The sequence below is a fragment of the Branchiostoma belcheri genome, unplaced genomic scaffold, assembly GCF_001625305.1.
Source record: "Branchiostoma belcheri isolate BF01 breed outbred unplaced genomic scaffold, Haploidv18h27 scaffold38, whole genome shotgun sequence".
In the NCBI taxonomy this organism is placed as follows: domain Eukaryota; kingdom Metazoa; phylum Chordata; class Leptocardii; order Amphioxiformes; family Branchiostomatidae; genus Branchiostoma; species Branchiostoma belcheri.
Window position 1 is genome coordinate 1,173,987 of NW_017803998.1, and position 17,183 is coordinate 1,191,169.

General features: G+C 42.1%; 3 protein-coding genes and 1 non-coding gene across 4 annotated transcripts; 2 read left to right on the forward strand and 2 right to left on the reverse strand.

The window, feature by feature from the left end:
• The first annotated feature begins 712 nt into the window (after window positions 1-712).
• Window positions 713-5,287, forward strand: LOC109476475 (zinc finger protein 37 homolog). The gene is made up of 3 exons (XM_019777410.1): window positions 713-831; window positions 2,156-3,832; window positions 4,512-5,287. Exons 2-3 carry the CDS (start codon window positions 2,164-2,166, stop codon window positions 4,913-4,915), a joined length of 2,073 nt encoding a protein of 690 aa, XP_019632969.1. The 5' UTR covers window positions 713-831; window positions 2,156-2,163; the 3' UTR covers window positions 4,916-5,287.
• Window positions 5,288-5,298: 11 nt separating this feature from the next.
• On the reverse strand, window positions 5,299-8,130 carry LOC109476585. The gene is made up of 6 exons (XM_019777571.1): window positions 8,003-8,130; window positions 7,488-7,625; window positions 7,184-7,278; window positions 6,630-6,739; window positions 6,283-6,383; window positions 5,299-5,696 (listed from the first exon to the last, which is right to left on the reverse strand). Exons 1-6 carry the CDS (start codon window positions 8,096-8,098, stop codon window positions 5,526-5,528), a joined length of 711 nt encoding a protein of 236 aa, XP_019633130.1. The 5' UTR covers window positions 8,099-8,130; the 3' UTR covers window positions 5,299-5,525.
• Window positions 8,131-9,209: 1,079 nt separating this feature from the next.
• LOC109476554 lies at window positions 9,210-14,025 on the forward strand. The gene is made up of 6 exons (XM_019777540.1): window positions 9,210-9,309; window positions 10,549-10,674; window positions 11,567-11,799; window positions 12,007-12,119; window positions 12,639-12,748; window positions 13,141-14,025. The coding sequence occupies exons 2-6, from the start codon at window positions 10,588-10,590 to the stop codon at window positions 13,285-13,287; spliced, it is 690 nt and encodes a 229-aa protein (XP_019633099.1). The 5' UTR covers window positions 9,210-9,309; window positions 10,549-10,587; the 3' UTR covers window positions 13,288-14,025.
• A 1,995-nt stretch (window positions 14,026-16,020) lies between these two features.
• On the reverse strand, window positions 16,021-16,092 carry Trnag-ucc. The gene has a single exon. It is a non-coding gene; the product is annotated as a tRNA-Gly (tRNA).
• Window positions 16,093-17,183: the final 1,091 nt, after the last annotated feature.

Consider the following 17,183-nt stretch of genomic DNA (forward strand, 5'->3'; position numbering starts at 1 on the left):
GATCTAACAATTTGCCACAAAAGTGGCAAATATGTAACATTTTTTCACCAGAAATTGAAACATTAAGTGCAAAAATATCCACGCGATCGTACTTCCGCTCTAGCTAGCAGCTTTTTCTACATATGTATCCAGAATAATCCAACAACGTATTTTTCTTGATGCCCTATTGGTGCGACTAAACACTTCCAGCATGCAATCAAAATCTAAATTTGACTTTGTAAGAAAATGTATCTTTCAATGGAAATTAATTCTAAGCGCTGTAACATAGCTTTCTTTACATTTTTTTTCATCCCCTTACGTACATAACATTCGCCTGCAAGGTACACAAAGGTGTATGTAGGCAATCTATTTACTGTAACAGTATTTCAATTTTAAATACGTCACAGCAAACTGGGTATTCTCATGAGTTTGCTACTAGTTGACTTTTATATGTATCGTCTCCAATTGCACTACACAAAACGGACCTATAGCTTTTTTTAGAGCAAATGCATTGAAACTTCAAAAAGAACCCACTACACATGTCAATAAGAGAAGGGGCCCGTCCCGGTTTGAGTGGTCCTATCCGAGTTTCAACGCATCTAAACTTAACGTATGAAAACTGAGGTTCCACTAGCTTTACCATTTCATGGTGCGGACAAAACAAACATTACATGCAGGTACTAGTATCGCATGTGCAGCGACCCCATTGTAGTACTTTGCTAATTTGCATTAAGTTTGCGGGGGAGTCATTCAGAGGTCATCCGCCATCTTGGATTCGGTAACAGGTGTTCCTTTGATTCGTACCTGTTGACTGCCAGGCGAATTTTCAGTCTCAAATCGTCCAGAAATCAGGTAGGTGGAACAAGAAGGTCACTTAACGACTTTGCATACAACCTGGTACGCGTAAACGTTGATTTACGTTGGTCTACGGGGTGTTTCAAACTTTTGTAGCTAGTCTGAGATTTGATTCGAGCTGGTGTGGCGTGCGGTCATGATCACATTCTTTGTAGGTCGTCTTAAATTTTATGTAGTAGGCTTTTCTAAGCAAGCTGGGATAGAACCAACTACCAACGAGAATATAAGACAACGTTTTCGGGTAACGAGACAGCCGAAGTCTGTGCGACACAAGCACAACTATCACAAGAATGCCCTACAGTTTGCGATTGTACGATCGACGATCACATGGGCACGACCGGGCGGTTAAACAAAAGATCAAAGGTCATAAACGGTGTTCTGTGATTATGTAGTATTGTTTAGTAAGGCAGTATCTTAATAATCTTATTGGAAATTACGTGGTCGACCACAAATTCAGTGAACTTCCAATGTCATTGTAGCAAAACGACGCCTGGAGGGTTATATTTTATCGAGCATGATTTGCAGTGGTGTTTGTTTCTGGCTTAGCAGCATTAGTTAAGAAGGTATACAATCATGTATATGGATTTTCGCGGTGTGTGGTTCAATAGGTCTTGGTCGAGCGAAGAAATTACTAGTATTTAAATTTGAGGCTTTCCTTGGTTCTGCAGCGGAACTTCCGGTTTTCGTATGTCATGTCAGTGAACAAGCTATGATCACGATTTTTGTTGGTTTCCTTCTCATTGCCTCCGCGTAGGGAGGTTTTATTTTCAATGGGTGCTTGTCTGTTTGTTTGTTTGTTTGTTTGTTTGTTTGTTTCTTTGCCTGTTGTTTGTAGTTATTTGAAAACAGTGCAACATGCCAACAGTAGACTGACAAGAAGTGAGGGGGGAATGGTATAACCGCAGACTGACAGGAAGTGGATGATGTGAGGGTCAAAATGGTTGGTAGAAAGTGCACACTACGGTTTATCTGTGCTAAGATACTTATGTCAATTGCCTTATGGAAGCCAATGGCGGAAAATCCACATACAAAATCATTGAGAAAACGCATAAAACAAGAAATTCACAAAAGCTCTAAATACTTACTTAGTGGAGGCTTGAAATATGTAATATCTTGTTCAAATGGTGCAAATTCTTAATCTTAAAGTAAGCATGAATTATAAATTATAAAGCAGTTTAAACTGTTCATGTAATTTCCAGCACAAGAGATTGGACTTCTTGTGTTGAAAATTACAGTTTAAACCGCTTCATATTGATTTCTACCAACACGAATGAACTTTCAAGATAGATACATGTAATACATATTCCTTAATTTTTTCCAGCCAGTAAAATGGCCACAGTACCGACACCACTACATGGCCTGTCTCGGGAAGTTACCATGGCCGTACTACCCAGACTGTACCTAGAGGAGGTGATTCTGGAACTCAGCAGGAGGGACATCAACATTGGGGGCTTTCACACCGGTAAAGACCACCTGATCAGTGTGCTGAAGCACTTGATGGCACGGGAGTACGCTGACTTAGGGGCCGGGGAAAGCCAAACGAAAGAAACGGGTTCGAGAAACTCCAAAGACAAAACGGCAGACATGGAACACGATTTGGGTAAGCAGGATGCTTCACAGCGAATTCCTAATATGGGAACAAAGCAGGATCATGCGACCAATGAGTGTCATCGAGTTGAAGAAAGTACTGTGCAACGCCTCACGAATATGTCTCCATCTGACCAAGTTGGGTCAAAGGATGGTAACGTTGAACTTGACAACAATGTCTCACGTCAAAAAGGAAAGGTAACCAATCAAAACGACAAAAATCTTGCTGCTGAAACCAACCAATCGCGCGCTTCCAGTAACGACCGCATCCAAACTGCGAAGACGACAGCCAAACGCTCGTCTTCCGATGTGGGGACGAAGTATTTTGATGCTCTTCCAGAGGACGTTAGACACCACTTAGAATTTTGTGATGCCAGGGTAGTATTAAAAAGGTTGGAACACAAGGATAGCTCGGGTTTCCTACGTCACAAGAAAAGGAGGAGCCAAGTGACGGGGAAGGGCTCACATGTGACGTCAGCTGTGACGTCAGATGTACCACAGCGCTCATTGGACAACGCAGTGCCAAATGTGAACGGTGGAGACACCAAAGCAGAAGTAGAGTCAAACGACTTCCTACTTGAAGCTGAACAACTCGGTTACAAGACAAGGCTGAGGTGGAACACAATTATTCAGTCCGATCTGCAATCGGAAACCGAGAGTGAGCCTAAGACCACAGCAAAGGAAAACCAGAAGATTGGAACGACATCTAGCGGCCGACCACTGCCCCCCAGCGATGGCGGAAAGAGCAAGCAACCGGCAAGTCCCGTGGACAATAAAAGAAATAAAGCTCGGCCGCACGAAGAATCTAAGGCGAAGACACCAGCAAAAGGAAAACAGAAGGTTGGAACGACGTCTAGCGGTAGACAACCGCCCTGCAAAAATGGAAAACGAAAGCAACCGAGTCCCGTGAGCGAGAGTGTGATGTCCCATATGAAGAAAGTTTGGTTCCCTGAAGACTCTGAAGAATCTATGCCTGAAACATACGCAACAGAACTGAAGATTGCAGCGGTATCTAGCGGCAGAAAACAGCCCTCCAACATTAAAAAGGGCATACTACTGACCCCCGCGAGCGAAGCTGTATTGTCCAAATTAAAGAAAGTTCAGCTCCCTAAAAAATCTGTGCCAAAGACATCAGCAAAAGGAAAACAAAAGATTGGAAGAGCAACGGGACAACCCTCCAATGACGGAAAGAGTCCTAACCCCGAAGGTGCCTCAGTTCGGCCAATCATACGCAGGAACCGGACAAAGCACGTGTATGTGTGTGAAGACTGTGGGTACAGATCTAAAAGCAGGTGCCACATGATCGTTCATATCAGAAAACACACAGGAGAGAAACCTTTCGGCTGCTGCCTCTGCAGTTACAGGGGAACTTCTGAAAAGAACTTACGAACCCACATGCAGAAACATATAGGTTGGTATCATTTGTTAAAATCTATTCATTAAATTTTTAGACTATCCAGTGGAACCATCAAAAAGTCATAAATCACTTCTATGTCTGTACAAGCTACAATGTATTGCAACAACTATTGAACATGGTACGAAAAGGCATAGAATAAAACTTAACATCCTAATTACTGAAAAAAAAAGAGCTAATATGATATACAATCGAGTGGAGCTAATAATGAGTTTCAGCATTTTTTTCTAATAATAAGTAGTCTTTTAAGTATTCACCATTTTTTGAATCCGGAGTTAGTGCATTGAAAGATTTATTCAAACCTGTCTGTAGCAGACAGTATCTTGAAATCTGTTGCAATTGATTCACGAACTGTGAATAACTTGTTACTTAAAATATCATCTAGAGCATTCCATGATATATCAATCTTTAGCTTTCGTTATATATATATATATATATTTATCCCATTTATTGCCTTCGTGAGAAGGGTATAAAATCAGCTTTGCTTTAGTGTGGGAGACTGTGGATTTAGCGGCATAACTCTTGGAGGAACTCTAACTTCATGATTTTGGGCAGGCAGGTTACCGTTGAGAAGACCAAGGGCAAGTTCAAAAATGGGATTCTTGGGGGTCCCTACGCCACTGCAGTAAATTAATGCAGTAAATTAATGGGATAGATCTCACCCTTTCTGTTGCAGGTCTGGAGAGCCCTCACGTGTGTGAGTACTGTGGCTACACCACCGGGTCAAGAAACGCTCTGGTCAAGCACATCCGGACACACACGGGTGAGAGACCGTACGTGTGCAACATCTGCGGGTACAGCGCCTCCAACACCTCCAGGATAGCCGAACACATCCGGACACACACCAACGAGAGAACATTCCGCTGCCCGCAGTGTACGTACCGCGCGAATCGCCGAGATAGTCTGGTACGGCACTATCTAACACATACGGGGGACAAACCCTTCCACTGCACTCTGTGCGACTACAAGTCTACTCAAAAGTCTACTCTAAAGCGCCATGTTGTTTTGATGCACGAGAAACGCAAAGATGTAAAAGAAAAGGAAAAGAGGGAGCACAATAATGTTGAAAAGTCTAAGTAAGACGAATCGCCGAGATAGTCTAGTGCGGCACTCTATCTAACGCACACGGGGATAAGCCCTACCATTGCACGCTGTGTGACTACAAGTCTTACCCAAAACTCCACACTATAAAAAATATAAAGCCGAATGTTTCTTCGACTCACGGAAAACGGCATACGATGTTGAACTATACTCTTAGATTAGTTTATATAGTTTTGTATGTATTTTGTACAATGTACAAACTAGAAGACATTACAAAGACACATATTTTGTGTATTTCTATATTCCTTGCATCGCATACTCTGATGATTTTATTGTGCCAAATGCCAGCTATTGAAGGACACGGGCACTTCCGTCGTACGATCGTCGTACGATCCCAAAATGCGGACATTCTTGGGGTAGTCGCACATATGTCGTGCGAAATTGAGTCGTCTTATTACGACAAAGGCTACCTTATATCATTGTCAATAGTTGGTTCTGTCGCAGCCTGCTTGAAAAGTACGACGTATCGCACGACGACCTACGACGAATGTGAACACATGTACACCATATAAGCGATCACGAAACCTTACTGGAGTTATGATTGAATGGCTATGTCAGTACGAGGTTATACGACTGATATACGACTGAACTATCCGAACTTCAAAGTCATTTGTGAGCCATCCTCGCCAGGAATGAGAAAGCCCTTGTCAATGAGGTCTTCCACAAACTCGAACTCGATGATTCTGTCCCCGAGGCCCTTGGGGACCACACCTCGCGACAGGGCCACCGTCATAAGTGCCTTGGAGGTCACAGACATGTCCTGTAGGTAATAAATAAATATGTCAGTATGAGTAGTAGTACACATTTTGCAATGTATCAACTTTTGTTACGTCCTGGTACCGAGGTATTGTTTTGGATGTGTTTGATTGTGTGTTCGAAGGTTTATTGCATGCAATAGACTAGATAGACGGATGAGAGGTTTATTTTGTAACCACAGATTGACCTTAAGGTCAAGTTGGTAGTTGAAATGCTGCGAGGAATTGAGACCACCCAAAGAGTTACTGGGAGGTATACCCACTTAGGGCTTGTTACTTGTACAACAAGCTCTAAGCCTGCAAGGTTGAAAGTACTACTAGTATGTCAGACCATCAGTTTGTTTGCGACAGAGGTTTCAAATCTCTTATTTCTTGTTTGGTCTGCATTACTATTTACATTTAGATTGCAATGTATGTACGTTCTGAATCAGCAAACCAGTCTTGTGACTATGATTTTTTTTCAGCCCTACAAAGTGTGTGCGAGTTTTCGTACTGCAGGTTCTATACGTTCCAGAGGACGCTTACCGCCAATGTGTTGACCACTACTGAATATTAAATAGGTAAGAATAGGTATTATTATAACATAAGTACCTCGTCATCAGCAATGACGATACACCTTGAGAGGATCTGTGCCACCAGCTGGTCCTGTATGATCTGGTACAGCATGTGCTGGGGGAACAGGACGAAGCCAACTGTGGGTAGATACAGAAAATAATAGTTATGAGTGTCAAACGGTATACGATGCAGCTAAAGCGTTACCTTAACTATTGCTGGAACTAGCTAAAAGAAGCATGGACTTTGAAATGACTTAGAATATACCATAAAAACGTTTGCGGACATTGAGATAATTTACGTTTGCTCTCCTTTGCATGATATTATGAAATCAACTTGGGGTTTACAAAATAGTATAGTACAATAGTTTCAAAAAATGTACATACTAGCATTCCATAGTAGCCCAAAGAAGCTCGGCTCTTCCTCCTTGCGGCACAGACTTGCCAGGAACAGGTCGTATGTTCTGGTCGTGTTGGCTCGCACGAACATGTAGTACCTAACGGAGGGGGTAGGCGGCCTTATTAGAACAGCCTTGGTATTACCAATCACAAGCTATGCACAAACATGTAGGACGTCAAGGAGGGAGTGGGTTATCTTATTGGAACAGCCTGGGTTTGACCAATCACAAGCTTTGTACAAACATGAAGAGCGAAAAGGAGGGGGTGGTTGAGCTTATTGGAGCAGCTTGGGCATGACCAATCACAAGCTTTGTACAAACATGTAGGACATCAAGGAGGGGGTAGGCGGCTTTATTGGAACAGTCTGGGTTTAACCAATCACAAGCTTTGTAAGATCCAAAACACACGATCTTATGATGCTTCAAGAAAAAAAAATCCATCATGGGTATGCATTTCGTTCATGGTATACCATGTCTACAATACAAACAAACAAACAAACAAACAAACAAACATTTACAGGTTTCTAATGCTGAAATACGTACCTGTAGAACACACGTTTGGACCCCTCCTCACTCCCTCCCTTGTACACATGCACTTCCCCGGTACACTGCATTCTCTTCACCAACTCAAGCCGAGTCTAGGGAGGGATAAAAATGAATTGTTACTAATTAGCATTAAAATTAATAAGACTTAATTTCATGGATGACATACTTGCGCACATCAATTTTTGGCCGTTGTAAAAAAAATGAGGTAAGATGCTACAATTGAAACTATAGGTGGAGAAAACATGACCACCCCCTTACCTTACAGAAATGGAATAGCCCGTCTGGTCTAAATGACCTTTACCTTAACGTCTTCCTTTAAGTCGGGACAGGTGCCATCCACGTCATCAGCAATGTCTGTAAGATGTTCCCTCCTTACGTCTGTGTACGTCTTAATTCTGAAGTCCTTGGCGAGAGACTGCCATCCGTGAGACTGTAGGGTCTTGGTGTCAATGGGGGGAAAATAACACAATATAATATCCACCAAAGTCCAATCACTATTTCTGGAGATATTCTGATTAAAAAAAGATACAAACAAGAATTTATTAGACTTGCTTCCTGAATTCCCCCCATATATCGACTTCTTATTCCCAAGGCCACGTTCTGTGTTTATCCGCTTAACCTTGGATACCGTTGGACCTATAATTATGCCTGTCAATCTCCCCCAACCCACGTGCTGTCAACCAACTCTATCTGCACAAACGTACACACAAACCAACAAAGCTACTCAAAACAATACTTCTGTGCCGGGAAATAATCAGTGGACCAACATTACTATATGTAGTGTCCTTTAGCGGACATAATAAAAACTGTCCGTACCGTTTTCAACAGCTGGCGATCTTTCTCGGGGAATCTCTTGATTTTACCGTTCAATGACACCTCTTTGGCCCCGGAAACAGGCCGACATACCGCCATGTCAGACTGAAATGTGGAGCGTTAGAAGAATGATAGAGAGACAGTTGCTTCCCCCCTCTATGAAAGAGGAACTGAAACTGATATGGTGACGTAGCGAAACTTTCGGGAATCTGGAAATACCCTATGTGAACCTCCTTGGCAGTGTGTTAGTTTACTGTGTATGACCTACCAAGGACATATTTGTTATATAGGGGTATAACGTCCTTGAATAATCTATGTACTATGATAATGGTGCACTGTACATGCATCAACGTATCATGAAATAACGACCCAATACCATCTCCAATTGCAATTGTTCTATAGGTTTTCATTGATTATGCAAATAATGATCCTTATTAGCAAAAATTATATTTGATGACTTTTTCTACTCAAGTAAGTCGTCAAAAGCATGAAAGTCTTATTTTAGCAAAGAAGGCTTTTACCATGTTTATTAATCATGCAAATGAGGCCCTGATTTGCATTTTTGTACGCGTATTTGTGAAATACAGTAATAAAATCGCCAACATTTTTTCATTTTTCATGACATGGTGACGGCACACTCAAGTTACGTCAACTTATTTTAAGTCGCCACCAACGCAGAGGACAAATGCAGGACAGGACAGTACTCATTTTCACTTGTGAGGAAAGTCGTGTTAAGTGCTTTTCCCAAGGGTACAAGATCGGTTTCAGGATTCGAACCCGGGACCTCTTGGCTCCGAGTCGAGCACTCTGCCGCTACGCCACACGACCCACAAATTATACAAATTAGCTTAGGTACTAGTAATTAAATTTTCTCTCTTTCCTTTACTGCGTCGGTCGCGTAAGCTGGCAACAGCGTATAATATTGACGTTTCATAATTTATTAGGAGATAGCTAGCGAAGTCATTTGCATGCTACACATAGTGGGAACTTCCACCGGTTTCGCATACACGTACAGTTTCGATGCGTACCACGTACACGTAGTTTCTATGAGAATGAGTCATTTTGCTAAAAATTACGCGGGGAATTTTATCGGTTTCACATACAGTTTCGATCACACCACATTTCTGGGAAATCCTAAATAGAAGACGTCAGTGTCACAGGACTATTTCCCTTCGTAGTTTCTGTCACATGATATTATAATGATACATGTATATAAGTCAGTATCTTCCTGGTTCTTTGTTTAACCAGCGCACTAGAGGCTACAGTAGCGTTGCGTGGGGGCAGCTCCAATTTCAGACGGCGATTCCTAGGTAAGAAACTAGTACATACTTTCGATTTGAACTTCTATTTTAGTTGATCATATCATAGATTGATCACCTCTATTCTGGGAATGAATGCGCTCCGATCTACATGTAAGACAACTCTAGTAACGGGCTATTTTTCAAGCAGATGTGGGAAGGGGGTCGTTTTTGTGTAGTCTCCGTCTACTAGTTTGCTACATGCACAGACGTCTAGCGGGCCGGCGTTTTGTTTCTACGAGCGGCTAGAGCGGCGGTTGCTTTTTTTTCGGGGTGAAGGGGCTTGATCGGGCTGAGAGAGCAGCATCCACGGAGACTGAGAGCGGTAACGCCCGCTTCGCGGATATACAACTCACCCCGGCCCCTGAACAACATCCTCCCCCTGAAAACACCGCAGCTCTAGCCGCTAGTGGCAAGAGGGTCTGCATGGGGGGATTCCAATTTGTCTACTACTATTCAAGATAAAAATGACCTAATCTGGGGCGAAATCTTCCTTAGTTTTCAAGCAGATGTTGGTTAGAAACGTTTTCTGACTTAGTACCAGGCCTCTCTGAAATCGCCTCTAGCTTTATAATAGTGGAGGGCTGTTCTTGCAATTTTCCTTCCTTTAGAGAGTTTACCATTACGTGTTGGTGCGTTTCTACGGATGCACAATGCATACAAACTATTAGGAGGTATTCCAGATAAATACTAGTCTACTGCATTATTCCAGTCATGCTACATCCACTATGATCGCGCTCTGGGGTCAGGCAGCAGAACTAGAGTTCCACGATATCATACCTTCGCCAAATGATGTCAGACAACAGAACTAGAGTTCCACGATATCATACCTTCGCCAAATGATGTCAGACGACAGAACTAGAGTTCCACGATCTCATACCTTCGCCAAATGATGTCAGACGACACAACTAGAGTTCCACGATCTCATACCTTCGCCAAATGATGCCAGACGACAGAACTAGAGTTCCACGATCTCATATCTTCGCCAAATGATGTCAGACGACAGAACTAGAGTTCCACGATCTCATACCTTCGCCAAATGATGTCAGACAGCAGAACTAGAGTTCCACGATCTCATACCTTCGCCAAATGATGTTAAACTTTACGTCTGACAAATTTAAATGTTTCTCATTGATTATGCTAATTAGATCCTCTTTTGCTTAAACTATCTCTCCTTTGCATTTATTGTTGTGTTGTTGTTTTATAATGTGGTGCAAATATCAGCTAATTATGCTGCCTGGTACTCCCCAGTCTACTGCTGTTGTAATCCGAGTAAAGAAGTAACGAGCCATGGCATTGGTGGAAGAACAGAACACCGCCATTCTCAGCGGAAAGATCAAACGATTCCAAGTGGACGTTCGTGTGGCGATTCAAACGGTAGGCAATGAATGAATGCATGAATGAATGTACGAGTGAGTGAATAAATGAATGGATGAATGAATGAATGAATGGATGAATGAATGAATGAATGAATGGATGGATGGATGATGAATGAATGAATGAATGAATGAATGAATGAATGAATGAATGAATGAATAAATGAATGGATGAATGAATAAATTTGTAGCTTCGATTCCCCATTATCAACCGGGGCCAGTTTCTGATGTATTTCAGTTTTACATTGTTAAACTGTAATCAAGTATAAATGAATACATCTAATAAAGAAGTTTTAAAGACGTGTATTACAAATACATGACCGATGGCTAATTGCAGGTACATAGTACAAATAACATGTATGAAAACAAAAAATACAATTATATAAGTACATCTAACATTATGCTACATTCTACAACATACTTGCTGCTAGTAATAAAAGAAAACGCCTACTCTTTTTTCATGCCTTTCATTCGAAAACACGGTATTTTTCCCGTGCCTACTAGAGTAAAGAAATAAATCTGCTTTAATACTGTTCAGTACGGTGGCCCGTAAGTACAGCTCTGCGTCAGTCTGCGCGAATACCTTCCACGTCTGCGCAAATACCTTCCTCGTCTGCGCGAATACCTTCCTCGTCTGCGCGAATACCTTCCTCGTCTGCGCGAATACCTTCCTCGTCTGCGCGAATACCTTCCTTCGACGAGGAAGTTTTTTATGTGCAGACGAGGAAAGTATTCGTGCAGACGAGGAAGGTACTCGCGCAGATGTGGAAGGTATTTGCGCAGACGTGGAAGGTATTCGCGCAGACGTGGAAGGTATTCGCGCAGACACGCAGGGCTGTACTTACGGGCCACCGTAGTTCAGAGCTAACATACCTCCTCCCCAAATGTTGCAGGCGCTGAGGGAATGTGGCTGGCAGTCCCTGACTAAGGAGTTCAGTGTGGAGTCCTACACCCAGCTGGACAGGGAGGGGCTGGACCTGATCGTGGACTGTGTGGACGAGGGATTTCCCAACTTCAGGGAGGATGTGCAGGCTCGAGTAAACGTGGCCAAGAGAATGCACGCCACCGGGCGGGCAGAAGTGTACAAGGGTAGAAACCAGCACGGATTCCACGATAAGTTCTACCGGTGAGTTTCTTCAAGTAGGTACCCTGTGGTTAGCTATATATACATGTACATGTAGGGTTATTAGAATCTGAACATCCTGGATTCAATCACTTCGACAGAATTGAATGTTGCTTGTTACACACGCTACTGCCTTCAAATTCAAAATATAAAATGAAGGAAAGAAAAATCATTGTTTTGTCATTTGACGTCATGAATGATATGATCCAGGTACTACCTGTTTGTGCGCGCCAACACCAACGGTACATACGACATCTTCCTGGCCTACGTTTGCCGTAAGGAGGAGTTCGACTTCTTCTTGGCCGTCAAGAAGAGCATCGCGGGTAAGAAAATTGCTTCATGTGGGTTGAAGCTATCTACATTTATATAGACGGTGTCTATAGATGTTATAATATGTCCAGATATGCCATCTTATAGTAGCGTGCACTGTCCAGTGGTTAGTGAATGTTGTTGCCGTAAAAATTCCACGGCGTGCCCTAATTAAAAATGACCTGGGCGGGCGGGCAACAGCCCAAGCACCGCAGAGATACCCAGGAAGCTCCCGGTGGTATGGTAGTACCACGCTACCCCATGTCAAGCCAGATATTTTGCCCCTGACAAATACTTGCCTCGGCATTACTTGGGGGTTTCCAGTACACCTGAGACAAGGGGTGGGAGGGGGTTGGTCATTCTGAAGACTAAACCTAACTAAAAACCTAACCCAAACCCTAGGCCTAACCCTAACCTAGTACATGAATCCTAATCTTAAACGTTACAACCTAACCTAAACGCTACCCTAGAACACTCTGGCACAACGCTGGTAGAGACTAATCATGAATCCAACTCACGTTTGTATTTGACAGGATCCATGAACGTGATCAGAAGCGTGCCGGAGATCATCTGGAAGAAGCTGGCAGGAGACTCCAAAGTCGCCCAGGCTATCACAGAAGGGGTCATAGGCGACGGCTCTCAGGTATTGTCGCCATTCCTTGTGTAGTTGTAGACTTAGATGTGAAAGTACTAATTTGATACAAAGAACATTATGTTTCTATTTATGTTGATTCTTTACAGAAGGAAACATTGTTTTTGGTCAGTTACTTTCTCTTCTCGATCCAAAAACACGACCTCGACCAGACGTCTGTCACCATGGTAACCGGTGCTGTAGCAGACACCCGTTAGGTTACATTATGTAGCAGGACAGAGCTGGAGGGGCTGGTCACCATATACTAGTTTAAGAATAGATAGGGAAGACGTCTGTTACGCTAGATCATGTGAAGGTAAACATATTTATCTTTTTCATCTATCATGCATTTGTTTTGCAAATGTTAGCTTTCTATTTCGAATTCCTTGTTTTTTTAACTCCAGGCTGCCAGTGTTCCCACGTATGGCGGGATCCCAAACGACCTTGGCGACAAGCTGATGGAGTTTGAGTTCGTGGAGAGTCTGATCGAGCGGGGAACTCTGGTCCCTGAGGGCGAGGACGGGACCAAGTTCAAACTTGTCATCTGCTAGAGACCATGTCTAGTGCTAGTATATACAGTCCAGCGGCAAACCTGCGTAGTAGCCAGACTACTTCACGATTCAAGATAGCCACCTGTGTAGACTTTTCTAGCAACCTGTGTCTGTTTCTAGTACATGTATAATTATGAATCGGGGGAGGGGGGCTGTATCGGGGGGATAGCTGTATCAGCCAATTAAATCTAAATAATTCCAAGAACTTTCAGTCCTTTCACAAAACTTTTTGACATCAATCATTCAATGCGTGCGTAATGCACGTGCTATTTGTAACTCTATTTATGTTGAGACTCGGAATGAATGGCATTTATTGTATTTCATGACCCGAGACCAAAATAAAACGTAATTTAACGTAAAAAAATAAGCAGGAAATAAAGCTTTATAATTCTTGTAGTACAAACAGAGAGCAATCTAAAAGATGTTAGTAATATAAGTTATATGTTTCTGTACTGTTTGCTGGTGTATAGACGCATCTCTTTGTGACATGGTATAGAATCTACGTTGACTTTTATCGTTTATCTTTTGAATTACAAAGTGAGAAGTATACGTGTATTTGTCAAAGACCAAAAACATTTTTTACAGAAAACATGTCTTTTACAGAAAATCTGTGCGCAAAATCATTGTAAGATTTTCTCTGTGTGTACGAAACATATACAGAGGCTGAAAAGCATGGTATAATATCAGATGACAGTGAAGAAATGAAAGTTTTCATGAAATATAAACAAACTTAAAAATTAATGGTCTCTTTCCTGTTCTTCTTTAGCTACACTTACTCTAATGAATTCTTATAACTTACAAAGTACAATTAAAACACTCAAAAATATTTCCAACTCGCCATTTATATTTAACCTTGTCCAGTATATGTAAACGGTGTCAATAACTATTAATTCTAAAATACATACACATAGCCTGGGTATTAGCTATCCTTTCTAAAGGGAAGCTTAAGAGTCAATAAATTTACAATCGTGGAATTTGATCTACGATAAACTTTGATCTCAGATGACATAACACACAACATAAAGCGTGTAACATTGGCAACACAACCACCAAACACACTACAATAAAAAACGCAGTCCTCGTCCTATATTCTTCTTCATATCTAATCGGCGGGTATAGAAAAGTTTCTCCGTTTTTCCCAAGCCCTCCTAGTGCCCAATATACAAGTGAAAAGACTGCATAAGAAGTCCCTACTAAATCGGGGTACACAAAATGGGACATTTTTACTGGTATACCGTTTAGTAAGATGTCTACGGTGACTATAACACTGTTGACAATGTGTTCCATGATCCCAATAAAATATCGCGGAGTAGCGATCAAAGTTAGGTACAGTGCGGTGACGCAAAACGAAGAACTGTAAGCCAGATTAGCAAGAAGCCAAGCAGTCTTGTAGCACCATGTCAGTTTGCTACCATTGTCTGTAGAAAAACTCTGGGTATCGTCCTCTGCCGAGCTGCAGTACCGATGTTTCCACGCTAGGGCGGCGCTGTAGACGAGATGGGCGGTGAGAAGAGTCATGGTCCAGTGAGTGAGTCTGGCGAACCACAGCCAATCTTGCTTCCACACGGCGTGTAGAATAGACCAGACGTTGAAAGAACCCCAGAAGGCGGCCACCAAGACTCGGTACAAGACGAAAACCGTCTGATTCTTCAGAACCTGTCAAAGAAACCACCTGTTAGACCAGACCAGACCAGTTTATTATACTGTTTATCAGACATTTTAAGGTAACGTCCAGAAATTGAACAGGACCAAAATTAGCCTGAGTGTCAGCGTTTTTGCCTTTCGTCCGGATCCGCTCCCCACGCTACAAACCCACAGCCAAGCCACCCAGAACAATACTTCCCAACCCGGAAGTACTAGTAACAAAAACATTTCCAGTGTACTATATGATTTTGCCACACGTTATAGTGTACAAGTTTCAGCTAACATGAATACTTACCGGTGAGGTGTAAAATGCCCTTCTATCGTGGTGGTCCAAAGAAAACAGCCGAACGGAAAAATTCACGAGTCTGGACATCCTGATGCCTTGTGGGTATGATTTCCGGCAACACTGGGTGATTTTATATCTTGTCAACATTAAAGTTCAGAACGTACAAACGACAGGCACTACGACTTTTGAATCCTCCAGACAACAGGAAATAGGGCACCAAAGAAACACGCTTAACTGAGCGAGAGTTCGACCCCGATATAGTAACCTGGGGCCGCGAGTGACCTCTTTATGCAAATGCGAAAAGACCCGAAAACCAGTCTTTCCACTTGTCGAGCTGTTGTCTCCTAGCCCAGAACAAAGCATATCGCGCGATCGCATAGTTGAATTATTTTTGTGTTACGCAACAAAGCACATGTTTGTTCCTAATTTCAGCCTTCAACTATTGTGTAATGCCAGGCCAGTATCATTGCTGAACAATTGCATTCTGTAATAGAGAATCAGGATTGAAAAGAAGAAGAGGGGGAAAAAAGTAATCGGAAATTTTAGATTTGCGGGAAGTATATGAAATTCTTCCTTAATTCCCCCATGTCGACCCCTGGCCAGATTCTGAGCCCTTCACCCCATTTCATGTGTCTGACCTTTTGACCTCCTCTCATTCTGCCTGTCAGTCTTCCCCTGACACCCACTTGCTATCAAACTACTCTGTCTGGACAAATATACACACAGATCCACAGTTCAAACACCAAAACAAAGTACATGTACTAGTAAGTAAAAATGAAGAAAGAAGAAAAAAAAAAGAAAGTTGCGTTGGCCGGGAATCGAACCCGGATCTACTGCTTGGAAGGCAACAATGCTGACCATTACACCACCAACGCTTCTACAGGTACAACCGTCCGTCTGTTGAATTTGAAGGTTGAAAGGACGTAACAAAAAGTCATTGATACTTCAATAACTCTGCCCATGCAGTACAATAATATTTACTTTGTGAATTGGGGAAAAGAAAAACATTGAAAGAATATCGGTCATCATTTCAACACTTAATCTAATCAAGAAGGTTGTTCCAAGATGGACATAATTCCCTTGGTTGGTTTAATCAAATCGATATTGTGTGACATCCGTATCTGTACAGTAAGTATTACCGCCCTTAGGCGTAACACACCGGCTTTTTCAGGTACGATGCGCGTGGTAGCAGCTGGTTACATCTCACAATACATGTTCATCTTGTCACAAAGCTCTTCCACTGAGGCAGCGATCACTCAAGCGACCAACTTTGACTCCTAAGTGAATTTCATTGATAAAAAGACATGTATTTTATATGTAAGTTCTGTGTGTTTTGTCAAAAAGGTTAACCAGCTTAGTTTTGTTGTCTTTTTTTGTATGACATATGACTTTATGAAATGTAAAAATGGTTTTTCATTTCATAAAGTCATAGGTCATACAAATCCAATTTTGGTCACTTCACGGTCTCCAGAATAGGATCTGACTTTGTTTGGTACAGAAAATAATGAACGATAATACATTGTACCAAAATTTGGTATACCTGTTGTTTAGAATATTCTAAACAATGTACAATGGAGAATCTAAATTTTCGCAGTTTTCTGTCATTTTACTATTAAAAAAAACATTTCAGGCAGCTCTGCCATTATACTTGAATGCTGAAATTTGGCACAAGGGCATGTGCCCTGCTTAATTTGCTAGGAGGCAAAAGCTCAACAAGTGGAAAACCGGTTTTCTGCACTTTACGTACTAAGTAAGGCGTTGGCATGAATTGGTCACAAGTGCCCGGGGGTTACAATTTGGTGGATCTAACTCTCCCTCCCAATTTGGCGAGTCTTTCTCTGGTTTCATAGGTCTCCTGTTGTCTAGAGGTTTGAAAAGTCGCCATATTTCCTGTATAAGCGTTCTAAACTTCGATCTTGACAAGATTTAAGATCGCCCAGTGCTGAATCATACCCACAAGGTGTCA

What these genes read in the sequence shown, in the direction of transcription:
- LOC109476475 (XM_019777410.1), top strand. Translation starts at nt 2,164, where the DNA reads ATGGCCACAGTACCGACACCACTACATGGCCTGTCTCGGGAAGTTACC. An exon ending in CCACATGCAGAAACATATAG is followed by an intron (nt 3,833 to 4,511) that starts GTTGGTATCATT and finishes TTTCTGTTGCAG; the next exon opens with GTCTGGAGAGCCCTCACGTG.
- LOC109476585 (XM_019777571.1), bottom strand. Translation starts at nt 8,098, where the DNA reads ATGGCGGTATGTCGGCCTGTTTCCGGGGCCAAAGAGGTGTCATTGAAC. An exon ending in ATCGCCAGCTGTTGAAAACG is followed by an intron (nt 7,626 to 8,002) that starts GTACGGACAGTT and finishes ATTGACACCAAG; the next exon opens with ACCCTACAGTCTCACGGATG. An exon ending in TCCAAACGTGTGTTCTACAG is followed by an intron (nt 6,740 to 7,183) that starts GTACGTATTTCA and finishes CCCCTCCGTTAG; the next exon opens with GTACTACATGTTCGTGCGAG.
- LOC109476554 (XM_019777540.1), top strand. Translation starts at nt 10,588, where the DNA reads ATGGCATTGGTGGAAGAACAGAACACCGCCATTCTCAGCGGAAAGATC. An exon ending in TTCGTGTGGCGATTCAAACG is followed by an intron (nt 10,675 to 11,566) that starts GTAGGCAATGAA and finishes CAAATGTTGCAG; the next exon opens with GCGCTGAGGGAATGTGGCTG. An exon ending in TCATAGGCGACGGCTCTCAG is followed by an intron (nt 12,749 to 13,140) that starts GTATTGTCGCCA and finishes TTTTAACTCCAG; the next exon opens with GCTGCCAGTGTTCCCACGTA.